The 11,389-nt window shown below is 35.2% G+C and overlaps 2 protein-coding genes across 3 annotated transcripts; one reads left to right on the top strand and one right to left on the bottom strand.

Moving 5' to 3' along the window:
- The first annotated feature begins 449 nt into the window (after positions 1-449).
- LOC25500987 (F-box protein CPR1) lies at positions 450-1,814 on the top strand. The gene has a single exon (XM_013589524.2). It carries the CDS (start codon positions 450-452, stop codon positions 1,812-1,814), a length of 1,365 nt encoding a protein of 454 aa, XP_013444978.2.
- Positions 1,815-2,237: 423 nt separating this feature from the next.
- LOC25500988 (subtilisin-like protease SBT4.14) lies at positions 2,238-6,871 on the bottom strand. Of its 2 annotated transcripts, none has more exons than XM_024771752.2 (10): positions 6,743-6,871; positions 6,516-6,610; positions 5,363-5,607; positions 5,146-5,251; positions 4,260-4,773; positions 3,957-4,054; positions 3,652-3,876; positions 3,415-3,523; positions 3,088-3,301; positions 2,238-2,877 (listed from the first exon to the last, which is right to left on the bottom strand). In XM_024771752.2, the coding sequence occupies exons 1-10, from the start codon at positions 6,869-6,871 to the stop codon at positions 2,345-2,347; spliced, it is 2,268 nt and encodes a 755-aa protein (XP_024627520.1). In that variant the 3' UTR covers positions 2,238-2,344. The 2 variants fall into 2 exon arrangements, with proteins under 2 accessions (XP_024627520.1, XP_013444980.1); XM_013589526.3 differs by having other exon boundaries at positions 2,345-2,877; positions 5,363-5,604.
- Between the last annotated feature and the right edge of the window lie 4,518 nt (positions 6,872-11,389).

Genomic DNA, 11,389 nt, shown 5'->3' on the forward strand with positions numbered 1-11,389 from the left:
AATTGCTGAGAAGACGCCATGTGTCCCAAAAAAGGGACCATAATCGCAACTTTTTGTAAAGATAACGGGTCAAAAAACATATTTCCCTTATGTTAGGAGGTCAAAAGAGCATATTTCTCTAAACATAGGGGGTCATTTTTGCCATTTTTTTTAATAGGGGGCCAAAATCGCAACATTTTGAAACTTAGAGGGCGAAAAGTGAAGTTTGGCCAAAAATTTATATAAAATGACAATTTTGATATTATCAAAAACTTTTTAAAAAAACTGGGTGTAACCACAAATATATAAAGTGTGAATAGAAAAACTCCTTCAATATCAAATTGGATCATTGTTTAGAAAAAAAAGATATACAATTATTTTATGGTACAACAATTTCTTATCAATTAAGCAAAGAAATATATACCAAAGAAATATATTTCACATTTAAAAAAATTAAATATATACCAAAAATGACAAAAACAATTGGAAATATATTTCATGGTTTGACTGTCCTCCTCAACCCAACAAGCAATCAGATTCAGAGCTCTCTCTTCAATCTGTTTCTGTATCAATTCATGGCTGCTGCTTCTGCAACAACAGATAAGAAGAAGGTTAGTACTTCTTCACACATACCTGACGATCTTACTTTCTCAATTCTCTCCAAATTGCCTCTTAAATCTCTCACACGTTTCACTTGTGCTCAAAAATCATGGTCTCTTTTGTTCCAAAACTCTATTTTCATGAACATGTTCCGCACCAATTTCTTACTATCCAAACATGATGAGGACGACGAAAACACGTGTGTCCTCCTAAAGCAAATGGAAGGCAGGCGCCCCTACCACACCTCACTGTACACGCTTTCCGGTGAGAAGTTTGAGAATAGTGTCAGATTAGACTTGCCAACACCTCTTCTTGAGAATGACTCATTTATTCGTATTCTGTGTTCTGCCGGTATTAATGGCGTTCTTTGTCTCTATAATGACAGCCTTAATGCCAACAAAACCATTGTATTGTGGAATCCAGCCACCGAGGAATTTAAGGTTGTTCCTCATAGCCATCAGCCGTATGAGAACATTGAGTTTAATCCTCGTCCCTTCGCATTTGGTTATGACCCTGTTACAAATGATTATAAGGTGATTAGGGTGGCTAATTATCACATATACTTTGAAGATAATTGGATATATTTGCCTCGCAAGGAGAGCCTTTTATGGAGGAAGGATGACCCTTTATGGAAGCAATATATGTTCTATGATAGCCATTTCTGGGAAGGGCATGAATTACAGGTCTATGAACCATTCTTGGAGATATATAGCCTCAGAAGTAACTCTTGGAGGAAACTCGATATGGATTTGTCTGTTTTTTTGCATGGTCGTTGCATGATGAACTTGAATGAATTGTGTCATTGGCAGGTAAACGATCAAATGGCATCGTTTGACTTTACCAATGAGATATTCTTTGAAACAACCTTACCCTCATTTGACTTGAAAGATGGAATGAGCACGAAAAAGGACTTGGCGGTGTTACATGGATCTGTGGCTTTCATCCATAATGTCGTCAACACCGGTTATTTGCACATATGGATTTTGGGTGAGCTTGCTGTGAATGAATCATGGACTAAACTCTTTGTTCTTGGCCCTGTACCTTGCATTGGTCGTCCTATCGGGGTAAGAATAAAGAGCGTTATGTTCTACCTAAAAGAAGATGAGGAGTTAGCCTGGATTGATTTAAGTACCCAAAGGATTGAGGAAATTGGGGTTAAAGCAGAGTCACCAGCTTGGTTGCAGATCGTAACTTATAAGGAAAATCTTCTTTCTTTTGTAGGAATGAATAACTAATTTTTTCGGTAGTCTAATAAACTTTGTCACTAGATTTAGGATTTTATACCAAGATGAATGTTATGAAGGAAATATTTGTGGTCTTTAATGCTTAATTCTCTTTTATTTGCATATGCCTTTGCTTTCTGTTTCAATTGTATTAATGATATTTTTTCTACAATAAATGCCTCCATTTTATCTGTTTGAAACTTCGAGTTTTTGTTGATTCTTTTAACTTGTTTTCTCAAGTTGGTCATAAATATAAGAGCTAAAAAGAGGCAAAAGGAGGGCTAAAAGATTCCAAGGAAATAATTAGTTCTGATGCAACACAAGTCAGTAGCATGTAAGATGTAATTTTTATTGATATTGATTGCCATGTTTACTCAGCTTATTTTCTCTATTCTCAAGAGTAAATTTAAATCCATACACAATTCATCGAGTCAATATTGTGGGATGAAAATGTAAACATTAAGCAAAAGAATTGATAGAAGTGTTAAACATGTTAACAGGCAACGCTACAAGCTTGACTTTTTCCACTGTTAATTGTAACTTTACGGACTGTAGATAACAATAGGGCTTCTAACGATATAACGAGGGCTTCTCCAAATAAGGGAAGCTGATACAATTTTCATACTTGCCATAGATTTTGCTTTCACAACTACCTTGAAGCTCCTCTTTTGCAAGGTGTGAGAGAAAATGAGACTAGTAGGCTTCACTGTAATTTCCACTCCTTTTGGAGATTTGATGGTGGCATTAAAGATGGTTTGTCCAGGACCTACATTGGTAACTCTTCTCCTGAAAACTCCTATTGTTGTGTCTGTGTTTCTTTTCACATTTAATTGCATGCTAGGATAGTTAATAGCATCATGACCAATCCCAGGAAGCAAAGAAGTGCAATTTATAGAAGAGCCAATTAGTACTGATAAAGTGGAACCATTATATCCTTCATGGCATAAGAACTGAATATAAGCAAAGTCATCCATGTCATAGACTAAACCAGGATTCACAGCTCTTGTTGGATTAACTTGACCAGCACCAAATGCGAACTCGGCCTCCCTGTTAACTTTCTGGCTCATAGGTTTAGCTATACAAAGAGTATAAACACAAGTCAATTTGATTTGAAAATGTACAGTTTGGTTTTCTGTAAGTATTTCCGTTTCGGAACCACAGAACCAGTGCAGTTTATGCCATTTCGGCTTAGTTTTACTGAACTGTTGTAACTTTTCGGTTTGGTTTTCACTCCTGAAACAAACAATGAACTTCACATAAGTTGAAATAAGCTTTAATTTATCACCTGTGGTAATTATTGCTGATCTGATTGCGGCAGGAGTCCAATCTGGGTGAAATGACTTCACATATGCTGCTACTCCAGAAACATGAGGGCATGACATTGATGTACCGGACATCAGTGTAAATTCTGAAAATTGAGTGTCGCCTTCTAAACCACTAATTGATGTCTTAAGTGTATATGCAGCCAAGATGTTAATGCCAGGAGCTGTTATGTCAGGCTGCATACAAGATATTATTGAACAAAATACTACTTTATGGTCAATATTCAAGAACAAGAAGCTAAAAAAAGTGCAGTAATTACAAAATGAATGAAAGTTAGCAACTTTAATACCTTGAGAATACGCTGAGATCCTGGATTTGGACCCCTAGATGAAAAAGAAGCAACAAATGGAGCTGGTATTTTCACTTCCTGGCTCTTATGTATCACTGCTGAGGGTGATCTATGTTGAACAAGAAATTTATGTAAAATCTATGTTATTGGAAAATCCGGTAGAAAAAGTGTTGGTTCATTGGTTGTAATTGTAGCAAATATTTAACTATTAGCCTGTTTAAGAATGATTAGAGATACCTTGTAGATTTTATATAATTGGTAATAGCTTGACCTGTGCTTTCATTCACAAAGGTAGCTGGAGCACTGAATATTTGAGCGAAATCTACAAATTGATCATTTTCAATTATAGTGCCAATGCCTCCTATTGCTTTCACAACAGCATCAGTGCCCCATGTTCTATATCTACAGTAAACAATCTTTCCCTTCACCTTTTTTGGCTCTAAAGAGTCTCCATCACAGAACCTATCGATGTATTAAGGAATTTTGTTTTATTAACATAAGAAACTTAATCAGGTATTATTGAATATGAAAGCAAAACTTACTTAGCATCTTCCTTGCTTGAAGAGGCTCGCGCTGCATCCATCCCATTAACGAGGGGGTACTGTTTTTGTTTTGGACTGAAGGTACTTACTCCTTCTCCCTGAATAACTCTCAATGTTAGATTGGTTACATGTAGAATAAGGATTTGTGTTGTGTTGAGAGTCCGAGACAGCACACAATCAGCCACATTGGTGGCCGTTCAATCAAAATCAGACGGTTCAGATTTCAAGCTAGTATTTTCGATTAAAAAAAAAAACAAATTCAAATTCGTAGAATTTGTAATTGCCAAAATGAATGAAACTTACAGAAACATTTTTTCTACTCCCCAACTCTATAGTGCTCTGGAAGTCCCTATCAATGCCACTAGCAGCTACTGTGACAATCCATGGGGCGTTATTTACGACAGTTGCCATAGTTGGACCACCATTTCCAGCCGAGGCAACTGTGATTATGCCTTTCCTCATGGCATGAAATGCACCAATTGCTATAGAGTCCTGCGCATAATTTTCATTTCCTCCACCTAACGAAACGGATATGACATCCACGCCGTCATGTATAGCAGCCTCAAATGCTGCAAGTATGTCCATATCAGCACATCCATCTTCTGTCCAACAGATTTTGTAAATTGCCAACCTGGCTGAATGCACCGCCCCACGTGCCATGCCTTTGGCTAATCCGAAGAGACTTGCATTCGGAACAATATTTCCTGCTGCTGTTGATGCTGTATGAGTGCCATGGCCTTCCACATCTATAGGAGATAGTATATCAGATGGATTGGACCTTCCATCAAGCTTGAAGTATTTGGCTCCAATGATCTTGCTTCAAGTTTTCCATCAAGTGTGATGCCAAGGAGAATATAATACATAATGTAAGCGATAATAAAACTTATACACCAAATAGTAGCAGTCAATTCAATTATTAAATGATTAATGATAAGATTTATTGTTTGATTTTTTCAATGTCCACTTATTATAACTATTTGAAATAATGTAATGTAGAATTGAAGAAAAATACTTAAATAATAATGATACTACCATTTATATGTTAAGTTCACAGATTTAATATATCCACTATATCTCTTGTATCGCATTTTCATGTGGTGATTTCTATCTAATCTTTTCTGCCTAGATTAGTCATTAGTAATACATTAATCATATAGCTACATAGTGTACATAAGGATAGGGATGTTACTTATTGCAGCCTGAGAAATTAACATATTTGTCACAAGTTCCTTTCCATTTAGCAGGTGGAGGACCAAATCCGTCATCCTTGAAGCTTTGAAACTCAGGAGTTATCCCTACCTCACCAATAAAGAAACGTTGTTTTATAAACAAATCATGAGATACCATTACATAAAATCTATCATAAAGAACAAGAAAATCATAATGAGTTGAAAGATATCATAAACCTGTATCCAAAAGCGCCACGATTGTGTCACCCTCTGACTTCAGTTTTCTCTTAGCTGTCAATGGTAATCCAATAAAGTCCCATGATCTTGTTGTGTGTAGCTTGCGGTATTGATTCGGAATTACTGAAAGCACTTCATTCATGCTAGATAACTTGTTGGCTTCATCCTCGGATAGTTTAGCAGCAAATGCATTAAAGCTCTTTGTGTAGCTGTATACTATGGACTCTTTGGCTTCAACGTGGCTGCTAAGTAAACAAAGATTAAAACAAAAAGGGACATAAATGAAAGAAACTTTTGTCATAGGATATTGAGATAATGCCTTTAATTTTAAAACTACAGGCCAGTTTGCATTGATTTATTTAAGATTATCATCTACTGCATAAACATCTGTAAGATTGTTTAGGAGAGGCCACATTAATTATTTGTGAGAGAAATTTCCAAAATATATTTGGAAAGTTGCAATGGTTAAATAGAGACCTTTTAGAGAAAAGGTGTAATGCTCGACAATTGAAGCAATATAACCATTCATGAGCAAACTCTTCTAAAGAGTTGTTTCTCTTCACCACAGGACATAAATTTCTCTGTAAATAGATGCATTATGGAGGCAGAAAAGAAGTCAAAAATATAGACAGAAAATCACATTGTTGTGTGTCAAAATTCTGCCGAAAATTATACTAAATAATTCTTTCTTTTCTCTAGTGCACGAGAGAAATTGACAGAACTTTATTCAGTAAACTACAATTGTCGATATGCTTGGTGTGAATGTGCAAGTCATGTCAAGGATTTCATCGTATCCTGAAGGGGAATCGCCGGTATAACCCTTTTGCATCCGGTTGGCATAACTGGTGGAGGCGAATCGTACCTAAAGGTTAGTGTGTCCCACACACTCTTTGGAATTCATGTGTACTTTTCATCATGTTCATCTTCTTGATCAAGGTATTGCAGCAGATCCCCAACACAGGTTCTAACATTATTTTGGTCCTTAAATATGTTTTTCTCTATTTAGTTCGGCTCAAATGTGTGTTCTATCAGTAAGTTTGGTCCTATTACCAACAGAAGATACACTCAAGAATACTTTTGTAATTTTGATCCTCTCGGGGACTATAGTGACATTGCCTCACACATTTAGGGACCAAATTAAGTAGACGTCTACCTTTCTTTAACAGCTGAGAGAATATTTAAATGAGTCTCTACTGCTCCTTCTCTACTAACAGGATGATCTCCTCCTAGGAAAACAATGTAAAAGTTCTGCAAAATATTAATTGTCTAAGTTAATAAAGAATAAAACACAAAAACATGTTAGGAGATTGCTCAAATTTGAAAGAAATTAAACTGATATAAGTTAATGTATGGAATGAAGAAGGATAAGAAATTAATTGCCTTTTGTTCAACACCATTAACTGAAACTTTATTTAGGAGAATAAGCAGTAATGGAAGCCAAACAAGAGAATAGGAGTTGGTAAGTTTCTGAAAAAACATTTTCATTCTTGACTTATAACACATTAACATATGATGATAAACAGTCTATAGGGTCCCTAAGCATAGATTTATATTTATATATATAAGCTGAAATATAGAAAAGAAAGGATAAAAATAAAGCATGTTTCAATTAGCTTACTTCTTCTGCATAAATAATTAATTGATGTTTTTGTTATGGGAAACTTGCAAGACAGATCATAGAACTTTATTATTATTTCATCTTTTGGCCACAATCAATGTTCACATAAAGATAAAATTCAAGAGAACTACAGAGGCTAAAATATATTTAATCCAAAAGAAAATAATGAGAAACCGAAGAGTTCCAAGTTTAGAGGTTGCAAGACACATCACTGTCAAGTACAATAGAGATATATTGCTTAAAAACAAAGAACCTCTTTAATTTGTATTAAGGACTCTCCTATTCCTTGAATTCCAATGCAAGCGTGATATTCCCTAGTATATACATTATTATTATTCATTAGGGCATAGCTTCAAGTTAAACCCAAATGAGACAATTTTTGAAAATACATTAGAAGATATATATGGGATAAAAGAACTTGCATGTTTTGGGTAAATTAAATTGCAAGGCTTAGTGATCTATATTTAATATTTAATTAATACATTATATTTTTATATGGGCACCATGGTTCTAATTGTGGTTGGGGTTGCGGTCTTTGCAATTGCGGTCATTGTGGTTGACGCGACGCGCATTACGGCAGTTGTGGTGTGAAATAGTTTTGAATTTATACAAACTATACAAAGTGACACCATTGTTTCGTTACACTATTTATCCACCATAATGAAGGCTCATTTTACTTTGGAAAACACCGATTACGAGGTGCTTGAAAGGCACCATTGAGAGATTGTTAAACAAAAGTGTTTCATTATATTTGAAGCAAATAGAGATTTGGTGTTACAAAATTTTAATATTTATTGAAAAAATTAGAATGAACATGGCCGAAATCTTTTCATATGGTTGCGATGTAATTGTGCACATGATTGAAAATGACACAGCAATTGCAGTATGATGCCCTATGCAACGACAATATTGCAGCCACAATTTGAAACTATGGTGTGTGCCAAGTATTGAGATCATTCTAGTTAAAAAATGAATTTTTGGAACAGCAGCAGTGAACAAGGTAGAGTGGGCGCATAGCCCCCATGTCATCCAGGTACAAGGTGCAGGGCGCTCATTGCAGGTACGAAGCGCCTGCTGGAAGCGTATTCCCACCTGTTTCTGTGCTAGTTTGACTGTTTTGATGCTAAGCTGGTTGGTACCTTATAGAGAATAAAATCAAAGGAGTAATAGTTTCATTTTTGCAGGAAAGGGAGAGTACTGTTTCCTTTGTGAGAAATAGTTCTTGAGCTTCGACTTAGCTTAACATTGTTTAGTACTCTCTCTATTCATTCTGACTTGTTCATTTCTTTCTTGTCACCTGCAATTTATTCAAGGAAGGTATGTTGAGAAGTGTTTTCTCTCTAACTTGCGTGACAAGAAAGAAATGGAATTATTATCTCCCACTCAGGGGAATGTGAGTTTTGACAGTACATTATCAAGTTCGAAGAATTTAGTTCATTCTTGAACAAGATATACCCTTGCCTTCACTACAAAATTAGAACAAAGACTACCATACCAACACATATCATTACACTATGAACCTTGACGATTCCAAATGGGGTCCTCGACAGGAAAAACTTAAGTCAAGGGAGATTGCACATCCGAACCATTGTAGATCGCATTACTTTGTCGATGATTTTTCGAGAACCTCACATGATCAAGAGCTCTCCAATTCAAAAGTCAACAACAAAAAGATAATCATCTCAAACCTCTCATTTTTTAGAGCAAATTGTGATTTTGAAGAGTACATACTGCATTGTCCTCGAAGATGGAACTTATCGAGCTTGTCTCTCCTATTTTAGTTTTCTTAGCCATGACAGGTTTGAGCTCAACCCCGGATTGATTTTTTTTTTTTTTGTGGTGTTTTTTCTTAAATACAGAATATTATCGGAAGCAGATCCTCTCCTGCCTGTCCTGCTCTTGATCTGAATCATCCATCAATTAACTTGTGTTGTTCATTGTTAAAATTGATGGTCCAGATCGCGCAGCATCATCATGCAGCAGCAAAGAATCCGGGTCCAATATTATCCTATAACGTATCAAATATAATAAGCAAAAAAAAAAAGAAAATTTGTCTGAGTCAGTAAGTTGGATTAACCTATGTGAGCTTGGCAAAATTTAAAATAATACTAGACAAAATTAATTCTCAGTCTATATTTTTGGACCTTGTATTGACGCTGACATATTTTTCTTATAAAGACGCTCACATTTTTACTACTATACCTAGACTTCAAATTTTATTTTCAGAGAAAAAAAATTCTCAAAATTCATTGGGAATTTTTTTTCCACCCGCCTCCAAAATTATCAAAATACGTCATTTCAATTATATAAAATCCGAAGCCCATAATTTATATTATAATTGATATGAAAGTCTCTACGGACCATTGTTTATCCCCGCATAAAATTCACATCAATTTTGGGAATAGTATGAATGTTCAACGGTGATCATGGTATCGTAACTAACTCCCAAATGAAAATTAAGAAATAAAAAGTTAAGAATGAATGAAAATGTTGAAGAAATGGAATGGAGAAATGATATTTGTACAACCACTTTGTGACAACTTTCTTTATAGACACAATAAGATCATATAGGGTAACTACACTCAAAGGAAACATTTAAAATGTCAAAACCGTCAAAAAATAAATTAAACGCACCACAAACCGTCCAAACCTTGATTGTAACGCCGCAATCCATATTTTGGACTAGTTCGAATTATATAATCTGAGACGGTCCCAGACAATGTTAAAATTTGAGATTTGAAGAGTTTGGAAGGATTCATATTTATATAATCTAAAACGTGTCCAAAACACATAAATAAATAAAAAAATTAAAAAAAAAACGCATTATATCAAATTCTACAACAACAACATACATTAAAATAAACATAACAATTTCAACAACATAGTTCAACTATGTAAAACAACATAATAAAACATACACAAGATCATGATCAACCAAATTTAAATTTTTCGTCTAGCATATCCATGCAAGCCCTAATTTCTTCGTAGCTCCTAGGCCGAATCAAACATTCAGGATATCTTCGAAAGATCTGACAAAGAAGCATCTAACTCGATCGTCCCCTTCAACTATGATGACCAAATATATGGTTTAGACGACCGTTAATTTGGTCTGGCTGGTCCTTCATGCAGACAGTGTGACATCAACATGGACCTTAAGCATATTAGGTTTCCTTCCATTGTAATACACAGCTAGCTTGGTGTTTACATCCACTGGATAAGTTTTTATGGTTTTGTGGTGTGATTTTCAAAGAAACCTAAAACGTCAATTTATAGAAGGTTATGTGCATCATTGATCACATAAATTGTTGGTGCAATGTGTACCACATAAAAATCTTGTACTTGACTATTTCGAATTATACAACCTGAAACGTTCCAAACACTCTAAAGGACAAGTTTTTACGTAGTTTTTGCACGTATCATATTATATAATTCGAAATAATCTTGGAATGTAGAAGTTTTTTCTTGAAACATATGCATTAAATGTCTTAAAAGTTTCAAAAGTTATCTTTTTCAGTGTGAAAATTATTTTTTAAATTTTATTTTAAGTTCCTTAACTTATGCTTTTAGACCATCTTCAATAGGAGGGTCTTAAACTTTTAAGACTCAGTACCTATTAGGTACCCCAATTAGGAGAAACTTTTTAGAGGTCTTATAAGACTCATGGTCTCACTTAAGACCACCAATCTTAATGTGACCTACACTTTTTTAATATTAAAAAATTAAAATGTAATGATATAAAGTTGAGGATAGTTGATTAGTGGTCTCATTTAAGAAATTTGTGTGAGATGCTCAGTTGAAGGGATTAAGTGTTTATAGAAAACTACTATTAAAAATTAGGGTTAAATATGTTTTTGGTCCCTACATTTTGCGCGATTTTGAGAATAGTCCCTACATTTCAATGAATATTTTTAAAATCCCTACATTTTTTCTCCGTTAGTGCAATTGGTCCCTGCCATCAGTGCCATGTTGATCAAACACAAGCCATCATAACAAGTTCAACCCCACCCCACCAAATCTCCACCACAACACCTTCCACACCCGCAACAACAAGCGCTTTCAACGATAACATCATCGCTTTCGGCCTCCAAATCTTCCCCTCTAAACCAACATATTTCACCGGAAGTGTGACGAACACCGGCGATCCGCATCTACGAAGCTGCAGAGAAAGATCGTGGTGAAGTTCTCCGCCGTTTTCCGGCGAGATTGAACCGCCAACATTGGCATCACGTTAGAAATTTGACAGCAGGGACTATTTACACTAACTCAGGAAAAATGTAGGGATTTTAAAAACATTTATTGAAATGTAAGGACTAATTCTCAAAATCGTGCAAAACGTAGGGACCAAAAACATATTTACATAACAGAGATGAGTGCAAAACGTAGGGACCAAAAACATATTTACCAAAAAC

The sequence above is a fragment of the Medicago truncatula genome, chromosome 8 (assembly GCF_003473485.1).
Source record: "Medicago truncatula cultivar Jemalong A17 chromosome 8, MtrunA17r5.0-ANR, whole genome shotgun sequence".
In the NCBI taxonomy this organism is placed as follows: Eukaryota; Viridiplantae; Streptophyta; class Magnoliopsida; order Fabales; family Fabaceae; genus Medicago; species Medicago truncatula.